The 26006-nt window shown below is 41.4% G+C and overlaps 1 protein-coding gene across 6 annotated transcripts in view; it reads right to left on the bottom strand.

Moving 5' to 3' along the window:
• The window catches only part of TTC13 (tetratricopeptide repeat domain 13), a 79166-nt gene that overhangs the window by 33911 nt on the left and 19249 nt on the right, over positions 1–26006 (bottom strand). For 4 of the 6 annotated variants that reach the window (XR_004626124.1, XM_034662518.1, XM_034662519.1 and 1 more), the window contains exons 3-8: positions 24123–24198; positions 20888–20958; positions 11182–11247; positions 9380–9472; positions 6589–6705; positions 5502–5612 (exon numbers count right to left, since the gene is read on the bottom strand). Coding sequence is in view for 5 of the 6 variants with exons in the window: in XM_034662518.1 (XP_034518409.1) it covers positions 5502–5612; positions 6589–6705; positions 9380–9472; positions 11182–11247; positions 20888–20958; positions 24123–24198 (534 nt within the window). In the remaining variant the exon portion in view is untranslated. The remainder of the gene's footprint in view (positions 1–5501; positions 5613–6588; positions 6706–9379; positions 9473–11181; positions 11248–20887; positions 20959–24122; positions 24199–26006) is intronic. The other 2 variants (XM_034662520.1, XM_034662521.1) reach the window with 1 other exon arrangement.

Genomic DNA, 26006 nt, shown 5'->3' with positions numbered 1-26006 from the left:
AAGGGCTTAAAAAATACATAACACATGGTCTCAGAGTGATTTTTTTTTTTTTTTAATATGAGGCCTTCAAAAAAAGAGAGGTAGACAGTATGACAAACTATGAGTCAGGAGGATTTAAGTTTAACAGTAAACAAGGCACTGTTATGAACAATAACAGAGCCATAAGTTTCTCCCTTTCAGAACAGGAAAACAGCTGCTCACTACCTATTTCATTAGGGCTTTGATTACTAACATATCGCCTTCATGTCAACATCATTTCTTTAATTAATAAAGGCCTTGTGGAATAAAAGTCAGCTTACTAGTTGTGTGAAGTATAATCTTAAATGATCATAACTTGCAGCCCTTAAACTGAACCAACAAAAGAAGACAAAAAAGCAAGCCCAATGTGACATTGTTCATAAAAAAAGCAACAGGGCTCCCAGACTGACTATCGGAAGGATTCCCATGATCTATAGGAAAAAGAAACAGTGAAACAAAATAAAACAGAAACCCTGAGGTTGGGGCATTTGGGGCATAGCTTCTGTCCACAAAATCTGGGTCTGCAGCCAGTGGAGAAGCGGGCATAGGTGCTATCCTCTAGGGAGGAGCCCTTAGGGAACTCACAGCGCACATGGCTGCTGTGGAATCCTCTGGAAACTGTTAAAAAAAATGCACCACTCTGCTTCACAATGAACACCCTAGTCTTAAACTGTATTCAATGTACTTTCCATTATGACTTGACTATTTACTGTAATAAAAAATGATGAAGACATTTCACATATTTCCCAAGGAAAAGACATGTCTTACTTAAGTTAGTGGCTACAAATATCATGATCTCTAATAGCTTTAATGAGAAAGACTAAAATGTCTATGTATTTCACACCTAATTAGGTAACTCATAGCAAAAACGACTAAAGATGTCATATGCCTTGCACATGGTAGGCACTCAATAAATATTTAATGATTTGTAGGCACGTAATCCTAATTCTTTCAAAAAATCATCCATTCCCTGCTTCTTGACTTTCTCTGTAGGGGGCAGCAGGGTCAGAGGGGCTGGCTTTCAAACTCTTCTAAAGCAACAATGGGGACAACCACCTAAAGGGGACAACCACTCTTTAAGGAGTCCCACTGAATGTATTCCGTTTGGTAGAAGGATGAGAAGGGGTAAATTTTAACACTTCAGAAATGTTGAAGACTACTCCTCATTAGGCTTCTGGCCCTGGCATAGTCTTGATCTTTTGGGAGTATTACAACTGTATTTTTAATTCAACAAACATATATTGAGCGCCTACTATGTGCCAGGGGCAGTGTGAGGGGCAGGGGACACAAAGATGAACAAGTCATTCTCTCTGTCCTCGAAGAACTCACTCTAGTTAGAAAGCCAATTACTTAACCAGGTTATTAGAATACAAACTAAGAGCTACGACAGAGATACAAGTAAAAGTCTTGGGGAATAAAGAGAAAGGAAGAACTAACTGAGCCTGGGACACGAGGAGAGGCTTCACGGAGGAAGTGGCAACTGAGCTGGTTCTGGGAGAACGAGGAGTTTGGCAAGGAAAGAGGGCATCGTGGACAGGGGGAACGCTGGTGTGCAGTGGCAGGGTGCTCAGCAGCAGTGGGGAAGGCGGGACATCAGGAGTGCAGGTGCATGGGTGGGAGTGGGGGTGAAGGAAAAGATGTGAACCAAGCTGGTGTGTGGAGCTGGGGCCGTGGTGGGGAGGGCCTCTGCCACGCTCCGCAGTCGGGTGTCACCCTGCCAGCAGTGAGGACTGGGGGCTGTGAGTAGGTGCAGGACCTCACAAAACTCTTTAGAGATGATTGCCACGAGCCACAACAGAGCAGACGGGCTAGACAGGGGAGAGAGCAGAGCCCAACGAGGAGGTGGCTACAGAGGTCCAGGCAAGAGATAATGGAAACTCAAACTGAGACAGTGTCTCTGAGGACAGAAAAGGAGGGTCAAACATAGGAGGTATTCTTAAAGGCCAATGAAGAATCTGCTGGCCATGGATACGGGGGATGAGGGAGAAGGGAGGGGAGAAAGCTTCGAAGCTGAAGAACGTGGGTAGAAGGTGAGAGCGTGAACCAATGTCAGGAAGTAGGGGGGACAGCTGTGGGGCGGGGCGGGGGTGGAAGGAGGTCAGGAGTCCAGCCGGGGCGTGGTGAGTCTGGGGTGTTTGTGGACGTCTAGGGGAGATGCCCGGGAGACATCTGCTGCCCACTGCACTTACAGCATGCTGGGACGCCACAGTTCTTCAAAGTCTGATTTCTCTTCAGCTTTTAAGAGTCTTTGGTTTCGGGGTTCCTGTCTAATCACTGCACAGCTCTCTACCTCATTCTGCCAAAGAGGGGACATAGCAGAATCAAGATCTGAAGCCACTGGGAACAAAGACACTATGTTTGAACGAATCAATCTCTAAGAACACAAACTGGCTGTGAGTTTGTCCGCACTGTAAGTGGGAGCATCGCCACCTTTACGCCACCATCATCCTGGCTAGTGGTGGGTGGCCATCCCTTGCGCTTCCCTCATTTATTACAACAAAGAGAACGGTCTCAGGGAACTCTCAAAATGAAGGCTGATCAAAAAATATGTGCACGGATATACAATTTTTGAAATATCCTTACATCACAGATAAAAGTTTTTGCTAGGGAAATCCAAAATGTCTGCTATAGCTACCAGATTGGACGGTTGCGACATTTGTCACATAATAATGCCTAAATAATTTCTAATGTATTACATCATAAAGTAAATAAGCACACCACCCACTTAATTAATTTCTAAATTGCTTTTGACCTGAAGAGACCAGCTTTAGGATATAAAGATAGCTCCAGTTCATTGGTCCATTTAATATGTTGTCTCTACAGGTAACAAGAGAAATAAAGATATCTAAACTAAGTTCATTAATTTGATGAAGGCATGTCACCACTGACTCAGTTTTCCAATCTGTGTAACTGGGACACCCTCTGCTCCTTTTACACTTCATGGGGATGCCGTTGGGATGAATGAGACAATACGTACACATTCTGACCTCCTCGGACAGCAGATCTATAAAAATGCAAAGAAAAAGTTCCCATCTATTACACACATTGACGCTGTGTTTGTGAGCACAGTGAAGAGGAGAAAGCACCAAATACTTTGGCAAGACTGGTTCACTGAGGGGCGTCTACTGCTTGTGGAACAAAAGTACTTTGTCTAGGTTCTCATCACATGGATTTGTAATAAGCCAAACTGACTCTCAGCCCTTGTCCAATGTGTAGTTAGTGTCTCTGTTACAGCTTTTTTCTGAAAAATTCTCATTTCAAAGTAACACAAAAAGCCCTCCCTGTCCACGTTCCTAAACCCGGATTTAGAGTCCATGGTGAAATCCTCTGTTTGCATTTGTTTACTTTAAAAAATATTTTTTAACCTCTCAGTACTGATTGTTGGATTTTTTTTGTTTTGTTTTGTTTTGTTTTTTGCATTTCAAATCTTGTTCTCCTCCATGAGATATTTAAGGCATAGACTTCGAATATAAAATTGTGATTTTGAATTTTTTAATTTAAGGCAACTGAGAGAAGGTGAGAGGAATAGGGGGCAGATACAAAATAAGCTGGAAAAGCCCATCTGGCAGCTGCTCAAAGCGCATTTTAAATACCTGCCCTCCATGCCTACAGCTGCTGGTCTGAACCCAGGGGAAGACGGGAAGAGTCTCCATGCGAACCACCCTTCACAGACTTGCAGGAAGGACAGTAGGAAGGAAACGTTCAGTTTCCTCTGGTTTGGGTTTTAGTGGATGGCAGTTATCTTTTTAGAGTCCATGAAACTGAGACTCAATGAAATGTTCACATGTAACAAAATCTGTAATAACTGAGACCTGATCTGTGCTCACAGCTCCTTCACACACATTATTTTATTGAATCCTCACAACCCCTTTGAGAGGCTGGGGAGCAGAATCGTCTCCACGTGACAGATGGAGGAGTGGCTGAAGAGCTTAAGTCACTTGGCCGGTGGTAGAGTTCGCAGGATTCAGAGGGGAAGCTCAAGCCAAGGTCTTCCAACTCCAAAACCAATGCCTTGTCCTTGAAGTTCATTTACTCCACTAGCACTTACTGAGTGCCTCCTACATGACAGGCACTGCCCATAACGCTGAGGATTTACAACACAGGCCCTTTTGAAGGTGAACTGTCCCTATCCTCCAAGAGTATGTGCATGATGCTCGGAACTACTTTCCACAATAAAATGCATGCTCTTTCCTTTCATCCTTCCCTGCCATGCGCTATGGAAACTCTTCACAGCTTTCAAAGCTCAGGTGAAGAACAACGTATCTGGAAGACTCTCTTGACCTCCTACTCAGCATGAAGTATTTTTCACCTGCAGAGGCCGACTCTCAGGCCAGCCCGTTTTCAATCAGACGGGGATGCGTCCCGCTCTAGAGCTCCAACCCTGTGCTGGCCGTGGGCACTGAGGACACCACCATGAGGACCAGAGCTCCACTCTGAGCTCCCATCTGGGTGTCTGCCCCAAGGTACGGCTGCTGCACAATAGGTCCTCGGCACACTCAGGGCCGGACCAAGGGCAGGAGGCAGAGAAAGGCTGGAGGTGACATTGCCACCCCACATGTCAGTCGGCTTAGATGACACCTTTCCTGTTTCCTTCAACTCCTTCCCTGCTAACAGCAGTCTCCAAGTGGCAGCAGCATTGTGTCTGTCGGAAAGCTGTCTCCAGAACTGCTCCTGCAGCCCCCAGGGGTCCGATCAGGTCTCCAGCTCCAAGCTGGGGATGCTGCCAATGTCTCCCCATGTCCCTCTGCCCTTCCCAGCCACTGGTATGTCAGAATCCACTTCCTAAATGGCAGATTTGGTCTCAGTGACATACTTTCCTCCAAATCTAGATTTTGCAGCTCCTCTGGGCCTACAAATTAAAGTCAAGATGCTCAGCATAGCACCCTAGACATTTCAGGGCCTGCCCTCGGCACACCTGCCAGCTCATCTCCTTTACGCTCAAACCCAACTATTTGCTAACCCTCAAACTGGTTATATCACAATGTTCTATGCCAGCACTCATGTTTTTCCTCTCTGTCTGAAGTAGCTTACTGCCCCCAATCCACTCCACCTGCAAGGCCCAGGACAAGGTCGACTTGTTCTCTGGAACCTTCTCTAACCCCGCAGTTTAAGTGAATCATTCTCATCTCTGTTGCCAAAGCACTTTGTTCATATTACCTTTTTTAGTGTGTTTACCATATGATAAATTATATGTGGAAGAAAACGTTATAAACTGTATCCTTTCTCAGTGTCAAGTGTGAAGAATTCTTTCTCCCTCTCACTAACCCTTTATCCTTTCTCTGCCAGCACCTTCCTCCAAGTACCTCCCACATAGTAGAGCTCAATGAGTATGTTGACTCCAAACCCTTCCTAAAATAAACCGATTAGATGGACACGTGAGACGTCATTTTAAAACACGCCAAACAAAACCCCACGAAGGTCCTCCCCCTCAGGACAGAAAAGCAGAATCATGATACTGTACACACAGTACACAACACTTTCACCTTCAAAAGTCCTCTGTGAAAGAAAGTTAGACCTTTGTATAGCATAGCTATAGGCTGGTTTTTGTTCAGTTCTAAGGACTGCTGAAAGTCTTCGTGGGCTGTTGCATAGTCCTACAAAAAGGAGAGCGGGGGGAAAAATAAAGCAGTATTCATTAGACATTCGGACATTTCTTACTTCTGACTGGTAGAGATAAAAAAAAAACCCAATTCATTCCATGCCTTTTTTGGCTTTAAAGGGAACATTTCATATTCATAAATATCAGCTGAATTCTCATCCTGTTTGTTGAAATAGTTGATTTGCTTAGGAAATTGATGGGGAAAAACCCCAAAGGTTTAATTTAAATAGACTGTCTCGACCACAGAAAGATTACTTGTAAAAAATAGTATTAAGGTTATAATCTGTTAGAGAAACTTTACAAATTATTTTCTGGTACTAGCATCTTATTACACTGAATACCTGTAAAGTAATTATGCCATAGGCCAACCTTAAAATGTGTTATGCTGAGATTGTTTCAAACCTATTTTCTTTGGCAACAGAAAATTGTTACTAAAATTATGTAAACCCACAAAAATAACTGTGGCAACATAAATATCATTATGATGATAAAAGACAACTTGCCAGATCTGGGTCACTTACACAGAGAAGCTATAGTCTGGGAAGCCACGCTGGTTCTGGTTATGGCTCTTGAGTGTGATACCCAAGGAAATTCAAACTGTGCCTTTCAGTTTAATAATCACGTCGATAACACACACAACCGTTTCCCTATGCTGACATTTGCAGAAAAAGCTGAAGTATAGTCAATGAACCAAATTCCTCTTCTCTCCCTCTCTCTCTCTCCGTTTGTCCCCTGAGTCTAGAACTAGTTACTGCTGACAGCTCAAGCAAGAAAATGTGCTCTTGATACTTAACATTTTTCTACCGGGTTCAATTTCAGCTAAAGAAAGTGCTTTTTTTAACCGTCTTGTATCACAAACATAATATCATACAGCCCCAAACCCAAATCTATCAAACCCAAATCCGAAGTAAACGGAAAAGTGAACTCCTTATCATCACAAAAGGGAATGTGTCCAGGCAAAACCAACCCACCTCCGATATGAAGTACAGGGTCCCCCGGTGTCTGTACAGCCGTGCTGAGGGCTGCAGCTGGATAGCTTTGGTGAGATCATTCACTGCTTCATTAATTCGTCCCAGAGGGGACAGAATCTACAAACCCAAAAATGTGATTAAGGGAGAAATCTTCCAGTGATCAACCCCAAAACTGCCAACGTTTTTGACTTTTCAATTCCACTTCACCACACTCCACTCACAAGATTGCTTTCTTGGCGGACAGGATCCCTGACCCCACATACCACATAGCAAGGTTCAAAGTCAACAGGCTGGGGCACTGTCGGTCTTTGTCTAGCCAAGGGGGAGGCTGACGCACTATAAGCACATCAATCGCTTTGTCACAGTTTCACATTCTGGGTTACAACAGATGTTGCTTTTCTTGAAATGGGACCATTTTTTCCTTCAACCTCTCTCAAAACAAAATTTAGCATTTCAAAGTTGATCTGAAAGATAACTTTGAACCATTAAAAACAGAGAAATTGTTGGACACAGATTAGAGTCCTCCATGGCCTTTAGCTATGTCCTCTGTGGTAGTAAGTGCTGGCTGACAATGTCTAAGATTCCAGGTGTCTCGTGAGCCCCTTCGCGTTAACTCTCAGCTCATCGGTCACGATCTACAGAGCAGAAGAACATATGCCTGCAAGCTTGTTTGGGAAGCCCTCGCGATCCAGCAAATGAGCTTATGCAGGTGACAATAACAACACAGAAGAGAGTTCAGAATGCAAAAGTACACCAAAAAGACATAAGGAAATCCAAAATGGGTATCAGTACGCATGCAATCAAGCTCAAGCATTTCACCCTGAGCCAATGTCCTGAAATTAGGGTTAATTTTGTTCTCATGATATAGGTCATTTCCATTAGGTTCTACTATGTGGTTTCCTACTCTGCAGGAACTTAACAACAGCAAAAGAGAGAGGATTCGGGCGGGCACATCACCAGTGGCAAGAATGACGGTTCAGAAAAAGGAAAGAAATGAATTAAGGAATATACACTTGAGAATTCAAAAAGCATAGCGGTCTGGGGTTATATTTTGGAAGGAAGAACATCCCTACCTAGTTTATTAACCCCTAGGTACATAATTGAATTATCATACCCCAGCACAATAATCAACATGCATAATAATGACCTGAGTAACTAAAAAAGATTAAATTATGTTCATTAAATATAGACTATTACAGCAAGTATGAAAGAGAAAAATATCTCATTAAATAATTTCTAACATAAATAAATGATAGGCTATAATAAGCTGGAAAAATCACTTTGTATTGATATTACTGCCCAATAATGCCAGAAAAGGGGAATATTACTATATATATTTAAGATCATTGAAAATTACTTTTTGGATTACCGATATCATTTTTGAGTACACAACTAGCTTTTTATTAGATACACAAATCTTCTAAAGCTGCTAAGTAAGTCTTCTTTCTATGTACACTTAAGTTTTTGCTTTAACATAACATTTTAACATAACATCAGAGTAATGGAGGGAAAAAGCATCAGCACCCCCTCCCCTGAGCAGATATCACCAAACTGGCCACCAAATGCTCACCATAAACACCAACAAGGTTCTCGTGCAGTAACAAACAAATTACAATCACTTAACCCTTATGGTTGTAATCCAAAATAGACAAGCGATAATGAATTATATTATTAATTGAGAAAGATTTTTATTCAGAAACCCAAATTGCCAATAAAACATAAAATTCACTTTAAGAAGCTGAACTATAGAGACTATCATTTTGAGAATACAAACATGACAAACATGGTTTTTAAATTACTAACACGTTTAATGTTTTCTTTACTTCTGAGTTTTCTTCCCCCCAAAAGGGGGGAAAAAGTCATTTTCCTTTAGTTGAACTATGAAATCCCATTATGTCAGATGATTAAAAGTTAAGTTTTCTCCAGATTGATTATATTAACAAATTCGAAAGCATTTAATACAGTTGAATGAACAGTAAAATGAAATCTGGATAGTTTATTATTATATTACACAAACGGTAAAATGAACACGTTTCATTTAAAAACATTAAAAGGAATGCGTCTCCGCACACCATTCTCCACCTCGTCCCCCAAGCCGCGGGCTCTGACTGGCTCTAGCGGCACCTGTTCTGCGAGGCCTCCGCAGACACTCCCACACCTGCCCCTGCCAGCCTCCCCCAGAGTCCCCAGGCACGCCTTTCTGTGCCTAAAGAAGCACCTCCTCCGAGTGTCTCCTGTCACAAGTACTACCTGGTATTTTCACCACGTTACCTCTGTTTCCACCTCAAGTCCTAAGTTCCTGCAAGAACTGGTTGCGGTCACCCTCACTTGATCTACGTCTCTATGTAGATAAGTACATCTCACAAGAATTCCATATAAGTGTACACACACACACGCACACACGCGCACATGTGCACGCACACACTATGCACACACTTCTAATGGTTATAAATTTCATTTTGATCATGTCATAGAGTTTTGCTCAAGTATGTCATATATATTTATAATAAACATATGTGATATACTTTTCAATGAACACTGACAGTGGTACATGTCATAACCACATATTTTTACACTAAATATTACTATTAACTGTTAAATCGGGAGTATCACTCAGCCCATAGTTTTCTAGTAATTTCAACCATGTTTAAAGGCATTCAGTACCTACAAAGGAAAACGCAGTAGGTATCAGGGAGCTTTAAAATTTACAAGTAGTAAGATAATAGGGGGAAAAAAATCTCAGATTCAACCAGTCCAATAATGACAGAGGGAAAAAGAAAACCACACTCACTTCTGCTCGCTGTTCAAATACCTCTGGACGATCTGGTTCCAAGGTAATTACTCGGCTCAGTTCGAACAGAGCAAGCTCAGCATTCTTAATGTCCTTGAAAAGGCATTAGCTCAGTATAAGATACACTGTTACACAAAACCAGGTTGAATAGTTCTTCTGAAAAAACTAATAAATTTAGTAATGATATAACTATGTATTGAGAAATAAATATGAACTTCGTGTCTGTACAAAAGATCTTCTGGTTTAAATAAGTTATATTATAATTATTTAATTCACTCAAGTCTACCTGCCCATCAACAGCCCATTAGACCTGGCTACATATGACCAGTTCCATGGTAGGACATTTTCTAAATTTAACCTATTTAAATATTAAATCAAAGAATTTCAAGGGATGAGGATGTGGATGGACACCAGCATGCAGAATGATGCTGACCAGTGGCAATGTGGGGACAGCAAGGGGCCGAGTCAGTGTCAATCGAAATCCCTAAGCCCACACACCTACACCTTAGCAAATCTAAGTAAGTTCTCTTTAAAATTTGCAGGTTATTCTTATATTAAAAATATGAGCATGTTACTTTTACATTAAAAACACATTAAAGATATAAGCAAATTTCATTTTGAGATATAAAATTAGAGATGAGAATTAGGAAGAAGCTTATCTCTGAACTTTACTAAGACAACTTCTGTCATTTACTGATGCTCTCACGTAACACTGTTTTTTTCCTAACACCTCTGTCATCCCCAAATCTGAGCTCATTCTCAGTCCTCTGTCTTAGAAGTATACAAATAGTATATAAAATTTCTCCAATAGGACAGCACCCGAATAGTACAATTTTTTAAAATGGCAAAGACACAAAAGTGATCTTTCTCCCTCAATCATCATTTTATTTGAATATTTCTAATATACAATAAGACAACAGAAAAGTTCACGTATAATGTTCTAGACTGACAATATGGAAATCTGAATCTTAAGCTACTTCATTATTTACTATATAATCTCAGGAAAATCTTCATTTTTATACCACGGTGCCTTTATTGAGTTAAAATATATTTATTATACTGGGGGACCTGGGTGGCTCAGTCAGTTGAGTGTCTGCCTTCAGCTCAAGTCATGAACCCAAGGTCCCGGGATCAAGCCCAGCATCGGGTTCCCTGCTCAATGGGGAGTCTGCTTCCCCCTCTGCCCCTCTACCCATTTGTGCTCTCTCTCAGGTAAATAAATAAAATCTTTTAAAAAATAAAATAGATCTATTATAACCTTCTCTCTACATTCCCCAGAGAAATAAGGGGACTACAACAATATACTTATCTGGGGAAAGTATAATATATGATAACAAATAAAAATAAATTTTACAAAAAAAAAAACCCTTTTGTTATTTTATTCAACCTTTAAAAGTTGTGAAAAAAACTAAAATTCTAAGTCTTACTGCCCTGTGGATACCTAGACTTCACTTTTACCAATGAATATTTCTTAGGAATTCAGTCAAGGTTTCATGCTTTCCTTGGTCTATGTCTAGCTCATCACCAAATAAAGTTTAGGCTGGCAAAGGCTGTCCTCTTGGAGTAGAAGGTGTGGCGAGACTAACTTCCAGAAGCCCTGGCCAGAGATTCCCAGTCCCACCCTACCCTTCCTAGACATGTGATATTGAGTACATTCTCTCCTGCCATTTTCTCATCTGGGAACTGGCGTGACACCACCGCATGTCCATCAGAGCTCAATGAACAGGGAGTGGTTCTGTCGGAGCCCTGGTCCGGGTCAGGTCATGTAGGCACTAGGGCAAGCGGAGCTATTCCATACTCACATGTAGTCCCTTCTTTCCATAGGCTATCCCTCGGCCATAAATTGCACTAACCAGATCAGGCTCCTCCTAGTCAGACCAAAACAGAAACACGTCAAAAACTATAAACAAAACAAAACAAAAAAATCAGTTTCTGCTTAAAGCATGTTAATGCCCCAAGTGACAAGCTCTACTTTTTGCTGCCACCACACATACGTGGATACACGCAGTCCCCAACCAGAAGAGCCTGTGTTCTTGAAGGTCATTTGTATGAGACACGTTAAGAAGAATTTTGCATTAAAAAATAATAAAGAGAACCAACATTAGGGAGCCCTGCGCTAGTTTCTGTCACATGGTCGTCTCGTTTAAAATGCAATCCTCCCAACAACCCTATGGTCAGCATCATCTGCGATCCTGTCTCACAGGGGGAAACGGAGGCTTGGGGAAGTAAACGGTTAGGAATGAAGCACTGGGTAGTGCCTCTTCCTCGTTTGTCCCCCTCCCACTCATGAAGTAATCTGAAAAGGGAAGAACCTGTCGGTGCCAGCCCCATCGAGCAACAAGAAATGAGTCAACTCCACAGTCTGTTGGGGTTAATGCAGTCCTTTACACTATGTGTCAGAATAGGAACCAGACCCTTTCTGCAAGACGCCCCAGGTGGACTAGATGAAACCACCCTCAGGCCCAGGGACGGGGTCCACTGCCCCGCCACCACCTCCCCAAACAGGTGGTACGAACCATCCCACCTCCTGAGGGAAACGCCTCTCTTCTACATTTAGCCTCTGCAATTTCTACCGCTTCTCTGAAACCTCCCCCTACATTAAGAAAGAAGAATAAACGGCCTCTGGCTATACGTTCTAGGGTGAAACTCTCAACACTGCTAAAGAATCTAACAGAACAGGGGCGCCTGGGTGGCTCAGTCGGTTAAGTGTCTGCCTTTGGCTCAGGTCATCATCCCAGGATCCTGGAATTGAGTCCCCGCATCAGGCTCCCTGTGCCCCTCCCCCTGCTCTTGCTTGCACCCCCCCAAATAAATAAAGTCTTAAAAAAAAAAAAACAGAATCTAAGAGAACAGTACCAGATGAGGCATTTTATAGACTTATCTACTGTTCAGTTTCAAATCTGAGACAGGGAGTCTGCCCCTATTGCAGAAAAAGACACATCAACCTCAATGACGAGTGAAAGGAGAAGATGCCATATATTGGAAAACAAAAGGCTAAATAGTACACCTGTATCAAGTGGCAAACTAGTGCTGGCTGGGCTGCCAGCAGACTGGCTCATAGTGTATAAAAATTGGAAAAATTCAAGTAAGCAATAACAGATCTCTAACTTCTCTTGAAAAATCAAAATGTGCAACAAAGATAAGCCCATATTTTTGCATTCTTGCATGAAAAAAACAAACAAACTAGAGCTAAGTATTGGCCACCTCTTTAGATGAGGGGTGTGTATGCATCAGTTTACCGGAAGCCCACCCATCACCTCGAGGTCACGACAATGCACTTTGCTCATTGAAGTCACTTCCCTGGCTCCACAGAGTTCTGTTTGGAGTTGTGACTTATAACTTATACGTGACTGGCATGAAAGGCCGCATGCTATTCACTAAATGGAAAAAAGTACAAGTTAACAGAACCACAGAGGAACAGCAATTACTTTTATAAATACATATGATTGTGTGGGTCAGTATGTACACAGAAAAAAACGCTCCAAAATTTTAACAGTAATTTTCTGTTGGGAGTGGGATTGCTAGATGTGTTCCCATTCTACTTACTACACTGCTATTTTCCTTTTCATGGCTTAAAACAAATGTGTATATATTTGTAATCAGAAAAAAAGATGTTTTAGGTAATATGCATTATAGAAAAGAGAAATTTTTAGTACAAATAAAAAATTTTATTCAAATAAATAGTTGGAATATTTATTACAAATTACAGAAAATTTAGAAAATCAAGAAAAGCATAAAAAAAGAAAGTAAAGGGCACCCTATCATCCTGTCACGCAGAGATAAGATTTTAAACATTTAAAAATCCTTCCTGGCTTGAAAAAAAAAAAAGGCAGAGCAAGTAGTTTGGAGGGAGAAGGATACAGGTACGGGGGGGGGGGGCTTCATGTGTTTGCATAGTAATTGTGCCTGCCAGGAGACAGAACACAAAGAACAGCCCCTAGTCCGGGATGGGGCAGGGGCAGTGAGCCCACATGGCTCTTCCCCTGTGAGGATATTCTCTAGTGAGAGGAACACCTACTCTCAGATTTGTAACATCTCAAAACAGACTACCTAAGAATCTTTCCTCCTAAGAGTGAAAAAAAAATTATGATGACCAAGGGGTAAGTTCGAAAAAAGTGTACTTAAATAAATAGTTCTTCTACCGAAGTGGCATCTCTGTACACCCTGTGCCAGGGCCAGCCACTCAGGGGGTCATCCTCATCTCCCCACCAACATGCCTACTCAGGAAATCCCAGCAGTCTCACCTCTGAATACACCTGCTGCTTCCCCCCAACCCCAACCCGGTGCACCAGCCACTGCCCTGTTGGACGCCTCCCTCGCTCACTTATGCTACTGCAACCAACTTTAACCACGTTCCTGTTCCTCCCATCTAGTCTCCACTAGAGTTAACTCCACACTAAGAGTTACCTAGCACGAAGTATGATCATGTCATCCTGGCTGAAGTTATTCCTAGGCTCTGCAACACCTCCAACAGCCCCCATTCAAACACATTTTTACTCTAACCCACAGTTTACGTTGTAACCCGGTACAGACAAACATACATACACAACATGCACGCACACACATACACTCATCAGAAATAAAAGTTGCACGAAGTCAAACCTAGTCTTACTATTTATAATGCAACCTATTTTCTATTCTAGTGTATTTCACTTTTTAAAAAGTGCTAGTCTTCACTTGCCAATCAATTTCAGTCCCTACTAAAACGTTGCAACCACAATTGGAAAAACAATGAGGTAACATCTAAATGCTTTTGAAGAAAATAACAATCATTTTCCTTACTGTTGAGTCTCATCACCTTCCATCTTCCAACCGTAATTCATACTCTAGAAATCAGCATTACTTCATAGTTCTCTAGACACAAGCTCTCCCAAGCTCAGGGCATTGCAGATGTTAGCCCACCTGCCTGGAACGCCCACCCACTGCCTCAGCTCCAACGCTCTCTCTCCTCTGACTCCTTCCAGACTCCCCTGGAAAATAAATAAGCCTCAGTTCCTACTACATGTTGTATGGACATTAGTGACTCAGTCAACAAATATTTACTTAGGTCCAGCTATTAGCTATGTCCGGTTCCATGTGCTAGAAATACTGTAGTAAGCAAAAACAAGACAGAAGGCAAGACTCTGGCCTTCTTGGAGTGTAGCCAAAGAATCACAAACATAAATGTAAAGTTACATATTCAGTAAGCGCTGTAGTAGTAAATGGTGCTTTTGGAAAATGCATAAAGATAGACATGGTTAGGAAGGCTTCCCTGAGGAAGAGTACTTGAGCTGAACTGCGTCAGGGAGTGTGGGAATCTCAGAGCAGCTGGTCCAGGCAGAGGAGGCCCCAAGGCAAGCAGGGAGCATAGCATCTGCTCCAAGATAAGGCTGGAGAGGTAGGCAGGGACCTCAGTAAGGATTTTAATCTTTAACCTACAAGCAACAGCAAAGTATGTGTGTGTTTAAAGTGCACATGTATGGATGGCATACATATGTGTGGAGGGTATGAAGTGAGAAGCCAGGAAACCACGGATGCCAGTCATCTGGCAGATATCATGGCTTGGCTGTGGTGTGAACAGAGCCAGGAGAAGCAGATGGACGCCAGAGGTACTTGGGAGGTTTCCAGATAGAGCTGGTGCTGAAGGAAGCACACAGATGTGAGGAGCAGTGAGTGGACTCATGTAGCCCTGTGGAGAGGGTGCCACACTGATCCAGGCAACACTGGAACACGACTCAGGATCCTTTCTCAGTGAGGGGTCGGGGTATGTGGAGGGATCTGGGGAGAGCGTGCAGTCGAGCTGGAACCTCTTCATGGATATAACTCCATTAAAGTAATTCTCTTATTATTTTGCATTTGCACATTTGTCACCCACGGGCACACAATATCGAGGGAATGTCTTGTCATGTTTGGCTCTGTGGCCTCTAGCACAGTGCCTGACACATAAGTCTTACTATATCAGTTATTAGCCAGCCACAAACCCTGGCCATGTCCTAGGCAGCTAAGAAGATCTCGATGCATATTAAAGACATCAGATCAAAGCCAGCTCAGCCTGGCCTCTTCTCATAAGGGAAGCAAGCGGACGAGCTGGGCGGAAACACTAGGGTAGTCATTGGTAAAAAGCCAGATCCAGCGGTCAGGAAGGCAAAGCTGTATGACGATGTGCCTCAGGGGTGGCTTCAGGTGGGCCGCCTGCTGTGGCAGCTGTACCGTGTTTATGGCAATACAAAATGTGAAACTTTTAACAAACAGCCATTCAAAAGTTTGCAACAGTTAAAATATCTGAACACTGACAACTTCCTGCATTCAGCAATCATTATTTTGGCTCTGAGGATTTTACGTGCGGCCCCTGCTGGCAGAGAGCGCTATGGTGGCCCTACGGGGCCTCCCCAGCCCTCCCTCTGGATCCCCCACATGGTCTCACCATGACCACAGCCGGGATTTTCCATTCTGCCAGTGACAGAATCAAGAAAAGAAATAAATCTATTATTTAACAACAACAGTAATGATATATCCTTCTATGCTGTTGAAAAAAAATTCTAAAAAGAAAGAATAAATTAAACACAGAAAGCCTAAATAGGTGAATCTGTAAAGGACCATTGTGGTTGTTATCTCAGTTATAATCTAGCATTAAGATTTCCTAAAGGTAAATGATGCATTTGATTACTTTTCTTGATTGATATAGCTTTATTATTCTATCATTGGCTTTGGATGTTAACAAGAAGTCAAGACTCTTTATGAAATGTCATAATGTGGGGCGCCTGGGTGGCATAGTGGTTGGGCGTCTGCCTTCGGCTCAGGGCGTGATCCTGGTGTTATGGGATCGAGCCCCACATCAGGCTCCTCTGCTATGAGCCTGCTTCTTTCCTCTCCCACTCTCCCTGCTTGTGTTCCCTCTCTCGCTGGCTGTCTCTATCTCTGTCGAATAAATAAATAAAATCTTTAAAAAAAAAAAAAAAAGAAATGTCATAATGAATTACATTTTCAAATAAAGCCAATGTCTATTTCTAACAGCAAATTAGGCTCAGAATATTCATTTTTCAAAATATGTCTGAGTATATAAGACTAATAATATTTACATTTTATAAAGTGTTCAGAATTTTAAACGATTTGAAGGAAAACTAGTATTTCAATCTTCCAATATTACTTACTTTATGCAAATGCAAAATCATGGTATAATAAGACAGTCACCTTACTGGAGTCATGTACACTTAGATGTCTCGATTCCCAAGACATCGATCTTTTCACATCCAAAAAGGTCTAATTTCCTAACCTCATTATACCATTTATATAGTGACTTTAAATTTTATAAATATTTATTTTTCCACCACCAAGGCTGGCTTTTTGATTAGAATTCAAAAGTCACTGGATTGAAGACAAATTAAGTAAAAAAAAATTAACCGCACGGCAATGTAATGAGGATTCCGTTTTGCCCAAGTGGCAGACCCATGTACCTAATTACGAGAAGGATGTTTACAAATGGTATGCATAGTCATGTTTCACACTTTGTCTGCTAATGTAAAATAAGAAACAAACATTTTTATGAATTCAGTTCTACCCGAATCAGATAAGCTCAAGGTCACACAATTAATAATAAAGATCTTATTCGATTTTTGCAATACTCATGTTTCTGAGCCCTGGAAGGGGACCAAAGAAGCATGGCAGCTGGGGAATGGTTCCACTTTCCAAGAGCACTGTCACCGATGCACTGACACGGGAGGAAGGACGCTGATGTACAGCCAACACGAATGCACAAGCTTTTAAATCAAGAGTTTTCAATGCAGTCTGACAGCTCCATTAAGCTTTGAAACTGTGTTCAGTTAGAAACCCTGAGGAGCACTTCTTTCCTTCATAGATGTACCAACTATCCCGTAGTTAAATACCTACTCAAACACACACCTCACAACAACAGAGACCATGGAAATATCACCTAAGTTTGCTCCTCGTGGTACAGCTAAGACAAAAGGAAGGTTTCAAAGCTTTACATCAAAAGGTCATTTCGGAATGTAAGCAGTCCTCATGCGCAGATCCCAATGTCACATTACACGATGTTATAAAAATGGTGACTCTAATACAATCAAGCTCTCATGGTGTCATTTGTTTTCAGCTTCCTAGGAATGGAATCAGATTCCACACTCTGCTGCTGCATACTGGAAGTCCCGGGCTGTCCAAAAGAAAAGTTTTGTCAAGTGCTCACGAATTCAAAAACCCTGAAAAGTTTGTGTGCCAGGAGCTGCCACTGCAGAGTTGCTAGAGGCCATTGGCTGGCTTACAGATACAGAGTTTCTGCAGGTGTGGAGGGCCCTGCAAGGAACAGGTGAACGCCCAGCGGCAGGTTCTGCGGCCATACTCAGGCCGGTCCCAGCGTGGAGAGGGAAGGGCGGCAGGGTGGCAGCCACACAGCAGGGGTGAGCAAACCGCCCTCCTGAACCCTGGCCATGGAAAAGCATTGCTGGGACAAAAACCAATGTCATTACCGCAAGAAACAGTGCCACTACATTCGCCAGTAAAAGAAAAGGAAGAGCAGTTAGATTTAAAGAAAGATCATGTTTTTAAAATACAATTTGAAGAGGCTGACTTCTGCGAATTCTGATTCATGGTACGAAAAGAAGTTTTAGTCAATTGCGGAAAGAGCGCTAACTCTTCTTTGGATACTGGCTACCCCCTACTTGTGCAGTTTCTTGATGAGTTCGGCTATCAAGAATTTGAAGAAAATAACGAAAAGCTCTTAAATAGGAATCATGTGCATCACTTTCAAATATAAAACCTAACATGGAAAAGTTTTATCTGGAAAAGCAGGACTGAGCTTCTTATTAAAATTTTTGAACAGGGGCACCTGCGTGGCTCCGTCAGTTAAGCGTCTGCTTTCGGCTCGGGTTGTGATCCCAGGGTCCTGGGATCAAGCCCCACGTCAGGCTCCTCACTCAGCAGGGAGTCTGCTTCTCCCTCTCCCTCTGTCCTTCCCCCACTCGTGCTTCCTCTTTTTCTCTCTCTCAAATAAATAAATAAAAATCTAAAAAATAATTTTTAGAAAAGAATTTTTTAATAAGAATTTCAGCATTTTTTTTTAAAGATTTTATTTATTTATTTGACAGAGATAGAGACAGCCAGCGAGAGAGGGAACACNATTTCAGCATTTTTTATCAATCATTATATCCCTGTATTTATCATAGTTACGTAACACAAGGAAAATGTGACAAATTTTCACTGAGCCCCACCGGATGCCTCTAAATTTGCTTCTGTTTACTCCCGTGGGTCATGCAAACAGGGTTTTCCACCTGTGTCATGATGTGGAAAATGCTGGGAAGCACCAAAATAAAGGGAGAGAAGACAGAAATCACCAAGAAAAGCACCCGCAGGAAAGCCAAAGGAGCTCCTGTTCCTGTATAAAAATATGTTATAAATGGTCACCCAGCTCTGTCTTCTGTGGGCCAGAAGTACTGGAACTTCTACTGCTCCCCATTCTCTGTTCCTGCCCCATGAACAGCCTGAATCCACAGAAAAGGAGTCCCACCTTAGAAACTGCATATTCTCAAAGAAAAATGTCCCACTTGAGAGCAACCCATTATACTGCAGGTGATGAGCGTGCTCAATCAGATTTCAATATTAAGACCTTTTCTTGGCACAAAGAGAGAAATTTTGATCTACTTTCTGAATGCAGTTGCAAGAGAAAGGAGTTTTACAACAATAAATGGACAACGTGAGGGAGAGTATAGAGCCATTAAAAGCATAAGATTAGAGAGAAATACTGAAACACACTTACAGTATAAAATTCAGTGGAAAAGTAATACAAAATAGTAGACATATTCAGATTATAAAACAAATGCAAACTTTGAAAGGGTTGTAAGCAAAAAATTTCAATAATGGTAGAGTGGCAGAATTAGGAAATTTTTTATTATTTAGAGTTCTTTCTTTAACATTTTTATATTGCTTTCAACTACGACAATAGTATTTTTCAAAAAGTTGAATGCATTGGTAATATCTTCAAGCTCTCACTGTTTTCTGCTATTAGTTACCATAGATTAACCAACATTCCTCCTATAAATGCACCAAAACCTCCCTTGCAAACCAGGGTCAAGTGTTAACTGTATGAAGTGCTTGCTTACCTTTTTAAATACTGCAATGTCTACCAGAAAGGCGATTTGCAAAACTACTAATAATCTACCCTTCATACTTTAAACACCACTTAAGACTGTCATTCCATATGAGCACTCAAACACACAACTGGGTGGATCTGAGGACTTCAAAGTAATCACTAAAAATATCTCTGTGACTTTTTTGAGAATGAAGACAGAATTATCAATATAATTAATTCTATGTTTAAAGAAGAAAAAAAGTAAAACACAAATTTCAAAATTGATATTTAAAACGAAGTTTACCTGCTGGATTGTAAATTATCTGTTTGTTCTATAACTAGGAATATGCTAGAATGGTGCTTTGAGAAGCTAAAATTAACTGATCACTTATTATGTGCCAGGCAATGGGTACTAAGGACTTTATAGAATATTTCATTTAAACCTAACAAGAAGGGGCGCCTGGGTGGCTCAGTCATTAAGCGTCTGCCTTCAGCTCTGGTCATGATCCCAGCATTCTGAAATCAAGCCCCGCATCGGGCTCCCTGCTCAGCGGGAGGCCTGCTTCTCCCTCTCCCATTCCCCCTGCTTGTGTTCCCTCTCTCACTGCCTCTCTCTCTGTCAAATAAAAAAATAAAGTCTTTAAAAAAAAAAAAAAAACCTAACAAGAATATTTTTGGAGGTTATGGTTATTATGTCCATGAGCCAGGAGGTAAAATAACTTGCTAGCCAGGAGCAAGGGGGAGTAGAACATGGGCATCTTCAACTCTAAAGACCACATTTCTTCACTGTAGTCTACTGCACAGACACATCGACAACTATCAATAATGGTCAGCACCGCAAGAGCACTTAAATAAAGATAAGGGATATAAGGCCAACAATGTAAGGCTGCATTACGGGTCTCCCTTGCAACTCTTAGATGTTTGTTCAAGCCTTTTATCTTAGCCAGATTTTAATATGGCCATCAATCAGAAAAGGCTTAGTACTTCCACTGAAGAGTCCCACAATTACACTTTGTGGCGAGAAATAAATCCACGAGTGGAACCATGCAGATCAGCTCCTACATGGAAAGTGAACATATGGACGCCCAAGAATTTCCAGCATCCACATCTTCTGGGAGATAGCATGGTAGAGAGGAAAGTGAACTAAAGCTAGTTTTTTTTTCTTTTAAACTGCATTTGAGTCCCACGTCTTCCAGCTAATGGTGGGGAGACTGTGAGCCACTGTTTGACCTCTTTTGATCTCACTTTCCTCATTTAAAACAAAGTTAATACTGCAAAGATTAAATGAGAGCGTTGTTTCAAGGCCTACTCCAAGACAGTGCTCAGTTGGGACTGATTTCCTTCACTCTTATATGATCCTAAAAGCAACGCATTCCTGCAGCGCCTTAGCTACACATAAGTCCAGATTTCTGTCATGACTAACTTGAAATTTCATAATTAAGGAGAAAAATTACCTGAAGCATTGTTGAAAAATGTCTTATCGCTTCATCATAGAGTCCACTGCCAATCAACACATAGGCAATAGCTATGAAACAAAATACAAAAATATTAAAGGAAAGAATGAAGGATCTCCGAGTGGAATCAGTAACTAAATTCTTGGCTGAGTCCTAACAGGCAGCTCTGGGGACCAGAAGCAGTTAAAGAAAACCTGCAAGTTAATAAGATGTATCTGAATTCTTCCACCATTCGGCACCTGGTATCAGCCTTCCAGCACTCTCAAGATTTAAATTATTAAAGCCATCCATAAAACATTGCCTATAAGAAGTAATTATCTTTTTCTAGGCCCATCACTCATTTTCAAATATGAATAACCTTTATGATGTTTCCTGTCAACACATCAGAAGAGCTAGTAATGAGCCTGAATAAAGCCCACATAACATGGCAATGTGATTTTACTGTGAAAGTTATGAGAAATACCCAAATAGCCTCAAAAATCTCAATCCCTGGGGGGTGCTGAACTTACTGCCAGTTACTGAGTAAGAACAAAAGCACAGGCTCCAATTAATATATATTAATAGAATGCTTAATTCACACCACTGCAATGCAACAGTAGTCTTTTTCCTACCTCTTCTGCTCAAAATACAGTCAAAACACTACTCAAAATATACACTAAAGATGAACACGTAGTTTCTGATCAAACTGTGTCGGTAATTGATATTTTGAAATTAGAGCCATGACAACCTCTTAATACAAGGCAATACTTGGACTAAATTTTTTCACCTGTCCAAAATGCAATAAATTATTGATAGTCTAGATTACATTTCATGTATAAAGTTTGCCCTAAATCCCCAAATATCCCTGAAAAAACTATTCCTCACTCAACACAATACTATTTTGATCATATTTCTTTGCAAAAAAGCTTTATTACAATGCTCCAATCCTAGAGGTATTCAAGGAGACAGACCACTACAAGTTTTACTGTTGTGAAGAGCTGAAATTTCCTGAGAGTTAAAAGTAGTAAAAACACTCAATGTAGAAAGAGACTTAGAGTGTCCCCATAACTAACCTGAGAAAAGTAAACTTCAAAAGCACTAAGTGTCATAATAAGACAATAGCTTTGGGGGCATTTGTCAAAATAAAGAGGGCTGGTTTGTCGTAATTCCTTTGAAAAGATAAATTAAGGTCAAACTCATAATTGGAAGAATAAGAATGGATACATTCAGATGCATCAGCTAACAAGATAAGCAGAGACACCTTTGGGGAGAGGCCAGGAGTATTAGCAGTAAGAACAACAGTGACGGCTATGTGCATGGCACTCTGTACATTTCCATGTATTAACTCATTTACTCCTCGATCACGATGAGGCAGGTACAGTTATTATCCCCGTTCAAAGACAAGGAGATGAAGCATAGTGCAGTTGAACAAACTGTCCAAAGACAGTATACGGTAAGACAAAGGATCCAGGCTGCCTGCTCTGAGACCCACCCTAACACACTCCCCTGAAATAAATCAAGGCTGTACCAAAACTGCTGTGTATTGGGCTGGACTGCAAAAATGGTTTGAATTTCTGGATGATTACATGAACGGGGATGGAAACATAAATTTGTCCTTCTCTGAAGGCAGGAAGATGGCGATATATCAGAAAGCCAAGATCTGGGCTTGGGTTTTGGCTCTGCCAGCCACCAGCAGTGTGATCATGGGGACCTCAGCCACTTCTCCCTACTCTCTGGGTCTTGCTTAACAAGCCTGTAGAACATCTTCTAACATTTCTTTCAGATCTAAAGTTTCAGAATTTCCTATGTCTCTCCCCACAACCAGTAAATATCTGTGGAATGAACAAATGAATAAGTGACCTGTAAAAGTGGATACAGTTTTAAGAGATAAATATGACTGTACTTAGGATCATGTTTAAATTGTTCTCCATGACTAGGCTGCTGAACTCCACTACATAAAATCAAATGCAGCTCTCAAATCTTTCTATCTAAAAGTAAACACTTTTTTGAGAAAAAACCCAAAACTATCCATTAAAAAAAAAATCCAAATCTTGCAAAACTATAAATAACTATTAAGATCTAAATTTTGTTATGGCAGTCCAAAGACATAAAGAAAACACTGGAATTCTCACAGAAATCATTACCGCTCAGCAATTCCACATCTCCCAGCAACACATGTGTTCACAGAAGCTGCTCTTCCAAGGAAAAAATACTGTAATATGAAAGATCCTAAGCCAGCTCAGGGCATAGAGGTCTAGTAGGATTAGTCTTAGAGCATAGAACAGGCCTGGCACATCCTGGGCCCTTAATTCATGACTTAATAAATGAATACGGGGCTGATCAGAACCCAAGGACCCCAGAAAAGACCAAATCTGATTTCTTAACAGGTAATTCTCAAAACCTACTCAAAGAATATCACCAAAAAGTGATTAATACTTTCAAAATAGTCAACTCTTATCTGCACTAACAGAGCAAAGGAGCCAATATAAGAAGTACTCAGTATTTTATTTAAGTAAGCTCTAGGCCCAATGTGGGGCTTGAACTCACGACCCCAAGGTAAGGAGTCGTGAGATCTACCGACTAAGCCAGCCAGGCGTCCCAAGGTGCTCTGTCTTAAGGTACAATGAACACAGCTACAAATGATACAATAGTTCTATGTAAATTAGAAAAACATTTCCGAAGGCACTTTAGGCCACCAGGCACAGGCAGGAGCACAGGCTTCTGTGAAGTCTGTCCAGCTGCCCTGTTCAGTCCTGTATTCAATTTTGTTTCCACTCCTTCAACAGCAAGCTGACTTGACAATGAGCCTATCAGACCCTAGTGGAACCAGCCTATTTGAAAACAGGCTCCCAATAAGCCAAACTGCAGGACCCTTCTGCAGATCTGAATGAACTCAAACTTTCTACACCCACTTTCTTAGACCCAACAATAACTGACGGGACTCACGGTAAAACTGACTTAAACCTAGCTATTCTATTACACAGCAGATTACAGTAGGTGGGAGTCTCCTCTGCTTTCACAAGTTACCTTTCAATGAATGATAAGTGCTCCTAAGGACTCGGTACCATAATTGTTAATTTCCAGAGAAACACCGAGGTCCTTACCAATCATTCCCTGCAGACCTTGTATTGTCTCCATTTCGTATTATATTGACATAGAACACACGGACCCACACAAAGGTTGAATGCCCTACCCAAGATCATAAATTCTAGGCAAATGCCCCAGGAATACCCCCTCTCCCAGATTCAGATCTCACCTAGTTCTTCATTTGTGCTGTCGTTATCTGTAGCAAACGGGAATCTCTTTTGTTCTGCAATAGACTTGGCCTGGCTCTGAAACAGAAACAAACATATGACTTAGCTTATGGCAAATGAAGATAAAGCTTACAATGAAGACCTGCAATTTAAAAAATTAAAGTGCCATTTAATTTATATGGAAGCAAGAAAAGCTTCACTTTAATAAACACCAACTGTGTACTTCATACACATAGCTTGTGGTATAACTGATTTGTCTCCTCCCCTATCATTAGTGGTTCTTTTCTTTCTTTTTTTGATTGATTTATTTATTTGAGAGAAAGAGAGAGAGAGCGAGCGCACGAGCTGGGGGAAGTGCAGCAGAGGGGGTGGGGGAGGGAAAGAATCTTAAGCAGACTCCGAGCTGAGCGCAGAGCTCAATGCGGGGCTCAATCCCATGACTCTGAGATCCTGACCTGAGCCGAAACCCAGAGTCCGGAGCTTAACCGACTGAGCCACCCAGGTGCCCCAGGGGTTCTGTTTCTAAGAACAAGTTTCTTTTCACTTCCATAGGGATCCATCCTGCTGGCTGCTTCATGCTCCCTCCATGTTTTCAGAAACTATTCAATGACCTCATTCAGGTTGCAAAGATCACATTCTAGCCAACAGTCCTCCAATGAGGCTGGATGACAGGACGTTGTTTTTTAACTAAAAATATTTTTAAAATAAGAGCTACAAGTTGTACAGAGGTAATGCCACCAAAGGACCAACAAAATCTGACCAAGAAACACGACATTCTAGTGAAAAAAGCACAGCAGATGATGAACATCTCCCTCCTACTTAAGGCAGTAGATCTGCCTACGAAGAAATTATACAGACATATGCACATTTGGCAGGAAAGCTAAAACAAGAGTGCAAACCAGGGGAAAATGAAATAAATAAGTTAGCTTAGTAACTAGAGTGATTTTATAGGCAGTACTGGTCTACTGTGGGTAATGACGGCTCTATAGTGTCTTGGAGACAAATCATGTCTGACACTACAGCTGTCACTTCGCCAGAAGATTCAACTGTTGATGCTAACTTGTGGTACTCTTAGTCACAGGGTGCACGTTAAAGTGACTACTTCATACTAGATTCGCCTAAGACATGATTAAAACTTGCACACACAAAAGAAACAGCAAAAAACTAAGAGAGAGACTAAAGATTTGTGGCTTTTGGCAAAACCACAGGATTAGAACCCAGTGACATCCCAATTAACTGAGTTCCTTTTTTAAAAATGCATAGTACAGATGCCTACAGGCATGTATTAGCCAAATAATTTTACATGAGATGCTCTTCCAACTAGTATATGTGCTATTCAGCTAATGATTGGTGTTCATGAGCAGTAATGAACTGTGGCGCCTTGGGCTTCACTGACTCAAATAACAGTAACAAGGCACTTTCACTTATACTCCCTGTACTCTCAAAATCTAGACTGATGTTTAGATACAGCACGGTATTTAGTATGCCTATAAAACAGGTCAAGACAAAATCAGAGAGGGAGACAAACCATAAGAGCCTCAACAAACTGAGGGTTGCTGGAGGGGAGGTGGGGGGGATGGGGTAACGGAGATGGACATTAAGGAGGGCACGTGATGTAAAGAGCACTGGGTGTTACATGCAACTGATGAATCACTGACATCTACCTCTGAAACTAATAATATGCTATAGGTTAACTAATTGAATTTAAATTAAAAGAATAAATAAAACAGGTCACGAATAAGCTACCTCTGGGGTTAGAACACAAGTTAGAAGCTATGGGCCAGAAGGGCATCCCCTGTCGGGATGAATGCTCATTCCATTCAGGACTCCAGACAAAATGAAACATCTGAAAATCCCACTACCACGGGAATGTTTAACACTCGATT

The sequence above is a fragment of the Ailuropoda melanoleuca genome, chromosome 6 (assembly GCF_002007445.2).
Source record: "Ailuropoda melanoleuca isolate Jingjing chromosome 6, ASM200744v2, whole genome shotgun sequence".
NCBI lineage: Eukaryota > Metazoa > Chordata > Mammalia > Carnivora > Ursidae > Ailuropoda > Ailuropoda melanoleuca.
Note: the sequence above shows the minus strand (reverse complement) of the source record. Positions and strands in the feature narration are given on the sequence as shown.